The sequence below is a fragment of the Microtus oregoni genome, unplaced genomic scaffold (genome assembly GCF_018167655.1).
Source record: "Microtus oregoni isolate MIOR12 unplaced genomic scaffold, Mior012 000079F_ref0000094, whole genome shotgun sequence".
Classification (NCBI taxonomy): domain Eukaryota; kingdom Metazoa; phylum Chordata; class Mammalia; order Rodentia; family Cricetidae; genus Microtus; species Microtus oregoni.
The window spans coordinates 4,171,368-4,186,885 of record NW_024544537.1 but is presented as its reverse complement, the minus strand read 5'-3'; the positions used below and the strand labels follow the sequence as shown (position 1 = coordinate 4,186,885).

Sequence of the window (15,518 nt, the reverse complement as noted above, 5' to 3'; positions counted from 1 at the left end):
CTGTAAATCATTTAAAAATTTTATTTGTCTTTGACGCTCTCTTTACTGTATCTCTCTCTGTTTTTCTGACCACATGAGTCTTTAATTTACCAAGCAATATCAGTAGGATTAAAGGCGTGGCTTTGCTGGCTAGATGTAGCCCATTCCTTAGCTTTCTGTCATTCCAGCCTTGTGGCTGAGGTACCGGCCTGAGCTGCATTCAGTGCCACAAGCCTACAGTGTTTCAATGTCCCTGTCAGCACGCGAGCTTAAGCAGCCTGTGCTTGCAAACTGCACAAACTGCCTGTGTAAAATAGTCAGAGTTTGCCCTGGCAGGACAGCCCAGAAAGCCGGCATTTTTAAACGGCGCAGCTTTTTTCCTGCTACGGCTGAAAACCGAAAAGCATGCTTTCAGCTTTTCGTCAACACCATTTAAGTGTTTCGTGGCAGGACCTCTTAATGAGCTGCAGGCTTTGCAGCTAAAGCTGAGTCAGGAAGCCTCTCTTAGATGAGGTGCTTGCTTGCTTCTGGCAAGCAGAGTAGACCCAAGAAATTGCTGCTACCAAGAAACCAGGCACAATGCTTTCATTTTGTTCTAGAATTACTTCCCAAGCTGTCTCAGGCATTATGTGGAAGCAGTTGTCCACGTGGGCGCCATTTGTAGTAATTGGGGTGGCGGGGCTGCGTCCCCAGCACCCCAGCCGCCTGCACGGCTAGCTTTACCCGAAATAACAACACACAAACTGTATTCATTTAAACACTGCTTGGCCCATTCTCTTCTAGGCTAATTCTCACATATTAATTTAGCCCATTTCTAATCATCTGTGTATAGCACCCCAAGGTGTGCTTACCGGGAAGATTCTAGCCTATGTCCATCCTGGGTTGGAGCTTCATCCCGGGAGCGGGGCATGGCGTCTCTCTCAGGCGTCTGCTCCCGAGAGGAGAGCTGTCGAGACTGACCTCACTTCCTCTTCCTCCCAGCATTTTGTTCTGTTTACTCCACCCACAGGGCCAAGCAGTTTCTTTATTGCTTAACTAATGAAATCAACAGATTGATATATGACACTCCCACATCACCGACCCAGGATGGACGTAGGCTAGAATCTTCCCAGTAATCACGCCTGGGTGCTACACACATTAATTGAAGTGGGCCAGGCAGTGTTTAAATGAATACAGTTTGTGTGTTGTTATTTCGGGCCATAAGATAGCCAGGCGGCTGGGTGGCAGGAACACAGCCCGCAGCTCCTTCTACATGGCTGAAAGACACTTAATTAAATGCACAACATTCTTAGGCATCACAAACATGCAAATCAAAACAACTCTGAGATTCCATCTTACACCTGTAAGAATGGCCAAGATCAAAAACACTGATGGCAACTTATGCTGGAGAGGTTGTGAAGTATTGCTGGTGGGAGTGCAAACTGTCCCTTTGAGTATCAGTATGGCAATTTCTCAGAAAATTAGGAGTCATTATTTTATAGAGTATATTATATCTAATAACTAGAATCTTTAGGATTATTAACAAAAACATGCACATTTCCCTCACATTTAATTTAATGTCATATGTTGTGATCAAGTTAGTGAAAATTCTCCAGAAATTACTTATTTAATGTACACGATATGGAATTTCCCTCTGTATGTTGTAAATAGCATTGGTTAATAAAGAAACTGTTGGACATATGCAGGGAATAAAGGTAAGTGAGAAAATTAAACTGAAGGCTGGGAGAAAGAAGGAGGAGTTAGGAGAAGTCATGGAACTGCCTCTGGAGACAGATTTGTTAACAGTTTGCTTATAGGCCATGACCTCATGGTGATTCACAGATTAAAGGAGATGGCTTAAATTTATATGTATGAGTTAGACAATAAAAATCTAGAGCTAATGAGCCAAGCAGTGATTTACATAATACAGTTTCTGTGTGATTATTTTGGGGCTATGCTGCTGGGAACTAACTAGCAGGCTCCTTACTACATGTACACTCTTTTCTTACAATCTCCCTGATAGATCTTGCAACATTTCTCCCTATGCACATTATTGACTTCATTCATTTTATCATGCATAATATTGTACTTTCTTGGCAATAATAATTTGTGTGTGTTAACAGTTCTGAGAAAATGCTTAGAAAAGCATTTTAACAAATTAGGGAATGAATATAAACATAAACATATGGCTCTGACTTTTAAACATGTACATGTAAGTGAATGACCTAGTAGGTTACTACCAAATAATTATAAGCACAAAAGAAAAATGTTTAAGATCATTATCCATCAGAAAAATGCCAATTAAAGCTCAATTTAACTTTATATTTCCCTCATTTACAATAACTGTCATTATAAAAATGAATTTATAAAGCAACTAAATGTAAAAATAAGGACCTCACATACTGCTATTGGTAATGTAAATTATTCCAGTCTCTATATCTGTCACTATGGAATTTCTTCAAAAATGAAGCAAAGAATACTGAAACATCAATATTGAAATATCTAAACCACTTTTTAGTCTTGACTTTAAGATATTTAGGTCAGCATACCAAAGAAATACTTGCATAACCATATTTATTGTTTCATTATTTACAATAAAAAGTTATACAATCATATTTTGTTTACCAACATCTGAATAAGTAAAAACATTGCACCACATAAAATACATTATAAAATTTGCAGGATAAAGGATGTAACCAGAGAGCAATATATTTGTCACAATGTCAAGTTTATATAATCAAGTATGTAACTTAAAAGTAGAAGAAAATTTGTAAAATTAAAAGCATTAAAAGGAAGGATATTGAAGAGAACAGAAAGATGAAAGAAGGATGAATACTGTAAAGTTATATAACATACATGAAGGAAATGGTCTTTTTGAAACCAAGCACTGTGTTTAATGAATATATATAATGAAAGTATTTATAAAATAACTAAGATGAAGAATCCAAAGGATTTAAGAGATTGCCAACCTTTGTGCATAAGAATCTATTCCTTATTGACCATATATATATATATATATATATATATATATATCAAATTATTTATATAGGGCAGATAATACTTTACCATTAAGACAGTGAATAAATGTATAATGGTGTATATGTGCTCTTAGTGTTCATGTTTACTGTGGGATAATACTCTTGCATACTGTAAAGATTTGTCATTCATATTTGTTTAATAAATCACTGATTTAGCCAGGAGCCAGGCAGAAAGTTCAGGCAGGCCAATCAGACTACAAGAATTTTGAAAGGACAAAAGGCAGAGATACAGTTGCCAGGCAGAAACAGAGATAGCAAGATGAGAATGCTGCACTGAGAAAAGGTACCAAGACACATAGCTCAACATTGACAAGAACTATGGTTTAATTTAAGTTGTAAGAGATAGTTAATAATTAGCCATAATTAGCATTAGCTAGACAAAAGGGTATGTAATTAATATTAAGCCTCCGAGTGGTTATTTTATAAGCAGTTTTGGAACTAGTGGGATGGAGAATATTTGTAGCAATACATGTGCTTATATATGTGTGTTTGTGTGTCTGTGTGCATGTTTGCATATATAACGTTTTTAATTGTTTTGAAATTAATTTTATTGAGCTATACATTTTATCTGATCCCTGCCCTTCCCTTCAGCCTTTTCGGGTCAAAGACAAATGTTAAAATAAACTCACTGAAATAAGAAATAAAACCCAAACAAGCATGCTGTTCTGAGACCAATGGCACACAGTGCTTTAACATCCCTGGCTTCTGTCAATCATTATTTGGAGGGCAAAAATTTTCCCTGAGCATCACTGTGATGGTTAAGCATGAAACCTCAGAGGCTTTAGCTTAAGGTTCAGAGATGAGCATAAGTATCATTGGTTATCATTCATTCATTATGACTTAATTGGAGTCTAGGCTTGAGGACAGTTTGTCCCTGTGGTGCCATTTCTCTATACATGTTCATGGTCTGATCAGGTTCCTATTCTTTTTTTAAAATTATTTTTATTTTTATTCTTTATTACTTTATAAATAATTCCAATCAAGATTTCTAATTCTTCCACTCCTCTCACTTCCTTCCTGCTCCCTCACTCATCCCCCTCCCCCTCCAGTTCTAAGAGAGGGCAGGGTACTCTGCCCTGTGGGAAGCCCAAGGCCCTCCCCCTACATCCAGGTTTAGGTAGGTATGCATCCAAATAGAATAGGATCCCAAAAAGCCAGTACATGCAGTAGAGACAAATCCCAGTGTCGTTGTCATTGGCTTCTCAGTCTTGCACAATTGTCAGCCACATTCAGAGGGTCCAGTTTGATCCCATGCTTGTTTAGTCCCAGTCCAGCCAGATTTGGTGAGCTCCCATTAGCTCAGTGGGTGGACCAACCCCTCAAGGTCCAGACTTCCTTGCTTATTTTTTCCCTCCTTCTGCTCTTTAGCTGGACCTTGGGAGTTCAGTCCAGTGTGCAGATGTGGGTCTCTGTCTCTAAAAGCAATTGTAATAGCTAGAACCTGGAAACAACCTAGATGCCCCTCAATGGAAAAATGTATAAAGAAAGTGTGGCTCCCCGTCTGAGCTCCAAAGGTCCAAATGAGGAACAGAAGAAAGGAGAACATGAGCAAGGTAGTCAGGACTGCGAGGGGTGCACCCACCCACTAAGACAGTGGGGCTGATCTATTGGGAGCTCACCAAGGCCAGCTGGACTGGGACTGAAAAAGCATGGGATAAAACCGGACTCTCTGAACGTGGCGGACAATGAGGGCTGATGAGAAGCCAAGGACAATGGCACTGGGTTTTGATCCTACTGCATGTACTGGCTTTGTGGGAGCCTAACCAGTCTGGATGCTCACCTTCCTAGACCTGGATGGAGAGGGGAGGACCTTAGACTTCCCACAGGGCAGGGAACACTGACAGCTCTTTGGACTGGAGAGGGAGGGGGAGAGGAATGGTGGGAGGGGGCAAGGATGGTAGGAGGCAGAGGGAAATGGGAGACTGGAAGGAGGCAGAATTATTTTTTTCAATACTAAATAAATAAATAAATAAATAAATAAACTAGACATCTGGGTTTGGAAGAAAAATCTAGCATTCCTGTCTCCCATTTGTTCCAACTTAGCTTCCATGTAAAAGGGAAAATACACCGATTATCTGGATACTGTGTATTATTGTTTTGTCTTTTAATTGTTTTACTGTGAGGAATGAGCAATGGCTACTAGGAGAAATTTGATTATGAATGCTGCTGATTTAATCCAACCTATATATTTTGAAAATAACTTGACTTCAAAATTTAATTAGAAATGTTTGTTACTAATTAAATTTTGAAGACCAGGACCAGAGCTGGAAGGAGGAGGTGGTGTCCATAGATACTTGGATGAAAGGCTTGCTCAAATCCACCTGTCTGTATGGGCAGCTCCCCAAGTTTCAGGATGGAGACCTTACCCTGTACCAATCTAATGCCATCTTGAGGCACTTGGGCCGATCCCTTGGGCTTTATGGAAAAGATCAGAAGGAGGCTGCCCTGGTGGATATGGTGAATGATGGGGTGGAAGACCTTCGCCTGAAATACATCACCCTCATCTACACCAAATATGAGGAAGGGAAGGATGACTATGTGAAGGCCCTGCCTGGACACCTGAAACCTTTCGAGACCCTGCTGTCCCAGAACCAAGGAGGCAAAGCCTTCATCGTGTGTGACCAGATCTCCTTCGCCGATTACAACTTGCTAGATCTGCTGCTGATCCACCAGGTCCTGGCCCCTGGCTGCCTGGACAACTTCCCCCTGCTCAGTGCCTATGTGGCACGCCTCAGTGCCCGGCCCAAGATCAAGGCCTTCCTGTCCTCCCCTGACCATTTGAACCGTCCCATCAATGGCAACGGCAAGCAGTAATGTAGGGAGAGACCGGAGCTGCCTGTCCTCCTTTCCCCAGCACTAATAAAGTTTGTAAGACTTAAAAAAAAAAAAAGAAATGTTTGTTACTTTGGAGAACAGGTTTTGCTTTTGTTTCCTCAAAAAAATAAGAGGCTGTGGATTCATTCTGAGTTAAGAAAAATAAAGTCTGATCAAAGAAGACCTCCTGAAAAATCTTCAGGGGGAACCAATGGCCCAGATGTCCCAATGTTTCAGAGAACCTCTCTTGCAGTTTCTTCTGAGTTGTGCATCCAGAGTTGCTTCAAGGTGCTGGCTGAGATGATCCAGCCTTACAGAATACTCCAGTGAGGACTTTAACATAAACATAAATTTCCTTTGGCTTACCAGTCAGCAGGAAATAGCCTAAAAACCTATGCCCACATTTCCAAAAAATGGATGATGGCTGTTTGGCTTTGTTTGGTGTATTGGTTATAAGTTGTTATGGACAATAGTCAGGAAAGAAAACAAAACAAAACAAAACAAAAGGACAGTAGATTCACTATCTTACTTTGAAAAGAAAAAAAAAGGAGATGTAGATATGATTGGATAAAATGATAGATTATTGAATCTACTTTGTTTTCTTTTTGGTTGTTTTTTGATTATTTTTTAAAAGAAAACAAACTATCATTTTTGATTATACATACCAATCCAAGTTCACACCCCCCTTCCTCCTATTCCCTCCACATACCTTCCCATCTGACCCCATCCAATTCTCAAAGAGGATAAAGGCACATTGCTTTGAGAGAAGGTCCAAGGCCCTCTCTGCTATATTTAGGCTGAGCATGGTATCCATCCAAAGATATGCAAAAAGAGAAAGCTAGTACATGCAATAGGGATAAGTCCTGGTGCCACTTTTTAAAAGCAACTATTAGTTTTATATGTTAGTTTATATTAGTTTACATTGGTTTTACTTTTGTATATTATAAACAAATTTGTACATTAATTAAAATTTGGGATTTATTTTGTTAGAACACACTGTACATATATTTCTACTCTTATTTAAGGTACATACCTATATAATTCATTTAACAATGTAATGCAAACTTCTTTTTTTTGTTTTTTATTTTCTTTTTTTTTAATTTATTTATTTATTAAAGATTTCTGTCTCTTCCCCGCCACCGCCTCCAATGGCAATGGGTTTCTGATCCTACTGCACGTACTGGCTTTGTGGGAGCCTAGGCAGTTTGGATGCTCAACTTACTAGACCTGGATGGAGATGGGGGTTCCTTGGACTTCCCACAGGGCAGGGAACCCTGATTGCTCTTCGGGCTGATGGGGGGGGACCTAACTGGGGGAGGGGGAGGGAAATGGGAGGCGGTAATGCAAACTTCTATGTTTTGAAAGTTCTTCTTACCAACTGTTTAGGATAGTAAGGAAATACAGGTTAGTAACTAGTCACCTAGAATAATTGAACTTGTAGTCATATAATGTATGTTTTCAAGGTTAAACAACAAAATATTTTAGATATACAGGTCATCTTCAAAGACTTCAGAGATCTACAGAATATGTCATTTAAGATATTTTAATAACCTAGGTTCTTCTTCCATTTTATGACAATGAGACATGTCTGCTCCTGGCAGGACTATTCTAATTTAGAGAGGATAATGGGCATGAAAGAAACTCCACACAGTGTTTACTTTCTTTGTAGCCAAAGTAAGCCACTGGGTAAACAAATGCCCTTGCCTCAACTACTGAGAGTATGCTGTCCTAATTAGACAAGCAGAATACTGAAGAAATTAACTGCTAAAACTTGTCATGATAAGGAGAGACAGCCCTTCAGAATGTTCTATTTTTAAAAAAAGTCTGTCAGTTATGCTAGACCTATAGGCCACATACAAATATTACAATATTACAGAGGGATTTTGAGTGACTATTCAGACAGCCAGACATTTCTGTCATTACTCATATTTTTTGGAAGTCACTTCCTTGCAATTCCTGCTTACTCAGTTAATTTTATTTCCTTCTTGGGTCTCTGAGGGAGTTGAAAATTAGATAGTTATTTCCATGTTTACCTGATGCAGAAAGCAAGTTATGATAGAAAGTAAATTAGAAAGACTTTAGATTCACCAAGATAGGATAGATATAAAGTATTATCTCTGAATTTGTCAAATGCAGATGGATTAGACATTTTTTATGTATTTTTGCCTGTGTATATTGCATATAGTTATTTTACTTATTACATATTTTCTAAGTAGTCCACCATGATCAAGTTGGCTTCATCCTAGGTATGCAGGAATGGTTCAGCATACAAAAATCTGTCAATGTAATCAACCATATAAACAAACTGATAAAAAAAAACCATGAGCATCTCATTAGATAATGAAAAAGTCTTCAACAAAATACAACACCCCTTCATGATTAAGGTCTTAGAAAGAGCAAGGATACATGAACATACCAAAACATAATAAAAAGCAATACACTGCAAGCTATCAACCAACATCAAACTGAATGGAAGGATACTCAAAGGACCCCACTAAAATCAGGAACAAGACAAGGTTGTCCACTCTCTGCATATCTATTCAATATAGTACTTGAAGTTCTAGCTAGAGCAATAAGACAACAAAATGATATCAAGGGAATGCAAATCATAAAAGAAAAAGTTAATCTGACTATTTGCTGGTGATATGATACTTTATATAAGTAACCCCAAAAATTCTACCAAGGAACTTCTGCAATTCATAAATGCCTTCAGTATTATAACAGGATACAAGATTAACTAAAAAAAATTGTTTTCCTCCTTTACACAGATAATAAATTGGCTGAGAAAGAAATCAGAAAAACATTACCCTTCATAATAACATAAAGTATTTTGGAGTAACACTAACCAAACAAGTGGAAGAGCTGTATGACAAGAACATTAAATATTTAAAGAAAGAAACTGAAGGAGACACCAGAAAATAGAAAGATCTCTCATTCTTGTGGGTAAGTAGAATTAAAATAATAAAAATGGCAAGCTTACCAAAAGCAATCTGTCAATATAGTGCAATACTCATCAAAATCCCAGTAAAACTCTTCACAGACCTCGAAAGAACAATACTCAACTTTGATGTGGGAGTGTCATATATCAATCTGTTGATTTCATTGGTTAAGCAATAAAGAAACTGCTTGGCCCTCATAGGTTAAGACATAGGTGGGAGGAGTAAACAGAACAGAATGCTGGGAGGAAGAGGAAGTGAGCTCAGACTCGACAGCTCTGCTCTCTGGAAAGAGACACCATGCTCCCATCTCCAGGGCGGACACGAGAGCTCTGGTCTCTGAGGCACACGCGATGAAGCTCCGACCCAGGATGGACGTAGGCTAGAATCTCCCTGGTAAGCCACCTCGTGGGCTACACTTGAAATGGGCTAGTCCAGGTGCGAGAGTTAGCCAAGAAGAGGCTAGATAGAAATGGGCCAAGCAGTGATTAAAAGAATACAGTGTCCGTGTAATTATTTCAAGGTATAAGCTAGCCAGGCGGCCGGGGTGCTGGGGATGCAGCCCCGCCGCTCTTATTACTACACAACTTCATATAGAAAAGCAAAAAACCCAGGATAAGTAAAACAATCCTGTACAATAAAGGAACTTCTGGAGGCATCACAATCCATGACTTTGAAATCCACTACAAAGTTACAGTACTGAAAACAGCCTAATATTAGCATAAAAACAGACAGGAAGATCAATGGAACCAAACCAAAGACCCAGTTATCAATCCACACACCTAAGAATACCTGATTTTTGAGAAAAAACAGAAAATATCAGTTGTAAAAAAGAAAGCATATTCAACAAATGGTGCTGGCATAACTGGATATCAACATGTAGAAGAATGAAAATAAGTCCATATCTATCACCATGCAAAAAACTCAAGCCCAAATGGATCAAAGACCTCAACATAAATCCAAACACACTGAGTCTCACAGAAGAGAAAGTGGGAAGTACACTTGAACACATTGGCACAGGAGACCTCTTCATAAATATAACCCCAGTAGCATAGACACTGAGAGAAAAAAACTAATAAATTGTACTTCATGAAACTGAGAAGCTTCTGTAAAGGAAAAAACATTGTAAAAAAGGAAAAACAAAACACTACATAATCGGAAAAGATCTTCAACAACCCGACATTGGACAAAGGGATAATCTCCAAAATCTACAAAGAACTCAAGAAATTGGTCATCAAAAGAAAAAGAAAAAAATAATTCAATAAAAAATGGGGTATAGAACTAAAGAGATATCTCTCAGCAAATGAATCTAAAATGGTTGAAAGACACTTAAAGAAATGCTTAACATCCTTAGTCATCAGAGAAATGCAAATCAAAGCAATTCTGAGATTCCATCTTACACCTGTACGAATGGCCAATATCAAAACCAGTGATGAAAACTTATTCTGAAGAGGATGTGGAGTAAAGGTTATGCTCCTCCATTGCTGGTGGGAGTGCTAACTGTACAGCTGCTTCAGATTTAAGTATGAGTGATTTCTCATAAAATTAGGAATCAACATTCCTCATGACCCAGCAATACCACTTTTGTGTATATACCCAAAAGATGTTCAATTGTACCACAAAGATATGTGCTCATCTATGTTTATAGCAGTATTGTTTGTCATAGCCAGAACCTTGAAACAACCTAAATGCCCCTTGACCCAAGAATGGATAAAGGAAATGTGTTACCCAATGGAGAACTATACAGTAGAAAAGAATAATGACATCTTAAAATTTTCGGGCAAATGGATGGATCTAGAAAACATACTGAGTGAGGTAATCTATACCCAGAAAGACAAATATCATATGTACTCACTCACAAGTGGCTTTTATTTATTTTTATTTATTTATTTATTTATTTATTTATTTATTTATTTATTTATTTTTTGGTTTTTTGAGACAGGGTTTCTCTGTGGCTTTGCAGCCTGTCCTGGAACTAGCCCTGTATACCAGGCTGGTCTCGAACTCACAGAGATCTGCCTGCCTCTGCCTCCTGAGTGCTGGGATTTAATGGTGTGCGCCAAATATCATATGTACTCACTCATAAATGGCTTTTAGACATAAAGCCAAAAAAGCAGTCTACAATTCACAATCCTAGAGAGCCTAGACAACAAAGAGGGCCTCAGAGAGACATACATGGATCTAATGTACATGGGAAGTAGAAAAACTCAAGATTTCCTGAGTAAAGTGGGAGCATAGGTGCCATGGGAGTTTGTAGGAGGGTAGGAAAGAAGAAGGTAGAAGAGAGGAGGAAAATATACAGCTCAAAATATCAAGGTGGCATGAAACTACCGAGCACACTTTCCTTGACACAATATACCATAGCTTTAAAATCTCTAAACCATAATAATGTTTCTTTCCTTGAGTAACTTCTGTCAGATATTTAGTTGAAGCACAAAGAAAAACAATTAATATGCCACTTAAGTTTAAAGTGAGATAGCCTGAAATCCATTCAGAAACAAGCAGAAATACAGTGTGTCAAATGTTCAATTGCCTTCTTTTGGCCTTTTTGAAAGTATATTTTTTTTCAATATATTAAGGTCAAAAGTACTTTCCATAGAATATTGATTATGACAGAAACTCATTTTTTTTTAGATTATCCACATAGTGTAAGGAAGAGTAGTTACTCAGGGCGTCCTTACTGGTTTCTGGTTCTATTTTCCCACCATGCAGATATGCCCTTTATTAATTCATTTTAAATACTAATTGGAACAAATGTTAATAAATATTTGCTGAACTAGAAAAGCATGGGTTATTTATAGAAGGCCTCTAAATGAGGGAAAAGTCTGGGTCTGAGAGGAAAACCAATGAACTTAATTTCTTGAAATACAAACCTTCTCATGGGTTCTGTTTCTTCATAAACTACCTCTGGTACATTGAATTCAAGTCTAGATCAATTGGTATTCTACCATTCCTACAAAACTTGCATTTCCTAAGGTATTCTAAGACTAAATGATCTGGAAACATTAATGTATGTGAATTTATACATGTAGATTCAAGCTACTGTTCTGAAATCCTTCTCGTATTCAGTACATATTTCACACATTTGTCTGAAAAGAAAAAGGAATAATATTTTATTTAAGAAATTGTATGTTTTACCCTTTTGTTAAGCATAGATTCTTTTCTCATACAATACAATCTGAATACAGTTTCACATCCCGTTACTCCTCCAAGTTCCTCCATACCTCCTGTACCATTCCAATCTATTCTCTTTTTGTCTCTCATTAGAAAGATAACACAGTTCTATAAGATAACAAAACATATAACAAAATAAAATATAATAAGATAAACTGAAAACCATCATAATGAATTTGGATAGAACAAGCCAATGGAAAAGTAACAGAGTCCCAGTGGAAGGTATAAGAATCAGAGGTCCACTCAGTTATACACTCAGGTATCCCATAAAATTACTAAACAAAAACTTTAACATATATGCCTAGAACCTGCTATAAACATGTGTAAGCTCCATAAATGCTGTTTCATTCTCCTCAAGTTCATATCACATTTCATTATTTGTTTTAGAAGATAATGTTCTCATGGTGTACTTCTTCCCTTCTGTCTCCCCTATTCATTCTGTCTACTCTTTCATGAAATTCCTGAACTCTCAGGGTATTTGATGGAAATTCCACATTTAAAACTTTGTGTTTTAAAGTCTCTGTTTCTCTCTGCATATTATCTTGCTGTGTGTCTCTACATTTTACCCCCCTCCCCTGCTGAAAGAGGAAGCCCCTTTGATGATGGCTGAATAAGGCATCAATCTTTAAGTAAAGTAGACTATCATTAGAAGTTATTTTATTGTTACTTTTTTTAAGAGACCAATAGTATTTGGCTTTACCCTAGGGCTCTGGGGTATCTAGACTCTGGTTCTTGAAGACCTAAACAGTGTCATGTATGGGTTCCATCTCATGTAGTCTTAAGTCAAGCTAGACATTGGTGGATTATTTCCCCAAGTTTCGTGCCACCATTGCCCTAGAATATGTTGCAAGGACAGATTGTAGATCTGCAGAGTACCCTTCCTTGTTGTAAATATTAAAACATGGAGATGAAGATTCTATGTAGGTACAAGATCACCCTCTGCATGTTCAATGAGTTGTGTGGGTATTGTCTTCAGTAATATGGCCTTGGTGTCATTTTGTGGAAAGAAACTTATTGTCTTGGCAACAGCATGAGTTGTTATGAGATTTCTGTGGAACCCTTTTATTCAGCAATTCCATTTTGATCAAATCCAGTTCAGAGACAAAAAGGCAACCTACTGACTGGGAGAAGATCTTCACCAACCCTGCAACAGAAGTAGGCCTGATCTCCAAAATATATAAAGAACTCAAGAAACTAGACTTTAAAATGCTAATTAACCCAATTAAAAAATGGGGCACAGAACTGAACAGAGAATTCTGAACAGAAGAAGTTCAAATGGCCAAAAGATACTTAAGGTCATGCTCAACCTCCTTAGCAGTCAGGGAAATGCAAATCAAAACAACTTTGAGATATCATCTTACACCTGTCAGAATGGCTAAAATCAAAAACACCAATGATAGCCTTTGCTGGAGAGGTGGTGGAGAAAGGGGTACCCTTATCCATTGCTGGTGGGAATGCAAACATGTGCAACCACTTTGGAAATCAGTGTGGCGGTTTCTCAGGAAATTCTGGATCAACCTACCCCTGGACCCAGTAATACCACTCTTGGGAATATACCCAAGAGATGTTCTATTATATGACAAAAGCATTTATTCAACTATGTTCATAGCAGCATTATTTGTAATAGCCAGAACCTGGAAACAACCTAGATGTCCTTCAATGGAAGAATGGATGAAGAAAGTGTGGAATATATACACATTGGAGTACTACTCTGCCATAAAAAACAATGACTTCTTGAATTTTGCATGCAAATGGATGGAAATAGAAAACACTATCCTAAGTGAGGTAAGTCAGACCCAAAAAGAGGATCATGGGATGTACTCACTCATAATTGGTTTCTAGCCATAAATAAAGGTCACTGAGTCTATAATTTGTGATCCTAAAGAAGCTAAATAAGAAGGTGAACCCAAAGAAAAACATATAGTTATTATCCCTGCTATCAGAAATAGACAAGATTGCTGGGCAAAAAAATTGGGATCTTGGGGTGGGGTGGGATGGGGGTAAGGGGAGATGGGGAGAGAAAAGTGAGAAGGGAAGGATGGAGAAACTTGGGGAAACAGGATAATTGGGGATAAAACAAGGTTGGATAGAGGAGCAGGGAACCACATAACTTAATTAAGGGAACCAACTTAGGGTTGGTAAGAGACTTGAACCTAGAGTGGCTCCCAGATGCCCAGGGCAATGTCCCCAGTTAGTTCCTTGGGCAGCTGAGGATAGGGAACCTGAAATGACCCTATCCTATAGCCATACTGATGAATATCTTGCATATCACCATAGAACCTTCATCTAGCAATGGATGGAGATAGTGACAGAGACCCACACTGGAGCATCGGACTAAGCTCCCAAGGTCCCAGTGAGGAGCAGAAGGAGGGAGAACATGAGCATGGAAGTCAGGACCATGAGAAGTGCACCCACCCACTGAGACAGTGGGGCTGATCTATGGGGAGCTCACCAAGGCCAGCTGGACTGGGACTGAAAAAGCATGGGATAAAACTGAACTCTCTGAACATGGCGGACAATGAGGGCTGATGAGAAGCCAAGGACAAGGCATGGGGTTTTGTTCCTACTTCATGTTCTGGCTTTGTGGGAGCCTAGTCTGTTTGGATGTTCACCTTCCTAGACCTGTTTTTTTTGGGGGGGGAGGACCTTGGACTTTCCACAGGGCAGGGAACCCTGACTGTTCTTTGGGCTGGAGAGGGAGGGGGAGAGGAGTGGGGGGAGGGGGAGATGGGCGGGAGGAGGGGGAGGGAAATGGGAGGCTGGGAGGAGGCAGAATTTTTTTTTCAATAAAAAAATGAATAAATAAAAAATTAACAAAAAAATCCAGTTCAGACATAGGAAGTTTTTTTGGTAAAAAGAGAAGGCCAGTAGGGGTTCCATCTCCCTCATTGTTAAAACTTCATTAGGATTGCTTTCATATATTATAAGAAGTTTCTATTGTACTTGGTTTTCATACCGAATGTTCTTCAATCCTAGTTGTGTCTCCCCTCATTCACTCCCCCTCTCTGCCCCATTTCCATTCCTCCTCCATTTTCCTTCCCCATAGGGCCGAACTCCCAGGAATATCAACAAAACTTGGCATATCATGTTGTAATAAACCTATGCACATCCCCTTACATTAAGGCTGAACAAGGCATCTCAGTATGAAGATTAGCATCTCCAAAGACAGCAAATTGCCAGAAACAGACTCTCCCCCATCTGTTAAGTAACCCACAGAAGCACCAAGCAGCACAAACATAACATACATGTAGAGGACCTAAGTCAGATACATATAGGCATGCTGCTTGTCGCTTTAGTCTAAGTGGACCCCTATGAGACCTGATTAGTTTATTCTATAGCTGTGCTTTTCTGGTGTCCTTGATCTTTCTAGCTCTTGCAATCTTTCTTCCCCTCTTTGCAAACATTTCATTGGTATTTTTCCCAGATATGATTGGATATATCCTATGTCTCTAGACTATCCAGCCTGTTTCCTGGCCTGTCAAACAGTATCAGATCTGGGCTTCTAGTGGCATGGTTCTCAAATTGGAACAGTCATTGGTTGATCACTCCCAAAACCTCTGTACCACTTTTACCCCAGCACATCTTGCAAGCTGGACAA

At 38.8% G+C, this 15,518-nt stretch overlaps 1 protein-coding gene across 1 annotated transcript in view; it reads left to right on the top strand.

Moving 5' to 3' along the window:
- Positions 1 to 5,886, top strand: part of LOC121441597 (glutathione S-transferase P-like) — a 102,337-nt gene extending 96,451 nt beyond the window's left edge. Inside the window, exon 2 of the mRNA XM_041642810.1 lies at positions 5,248 to 5,886. Coding sequence (XP_041498744.1) covers positions 5,248 to 5,810 — 563 coding nt within the window. The 3' untranslated portion in view covers positions 5,811 to 5,886. The remainder of the gene's footprint in view (positions 1 to 5,247) is intronic.
- The last annotated feature ends 9,632 nt before the right edge of the window (positions 5,887 to 15,518 follow it).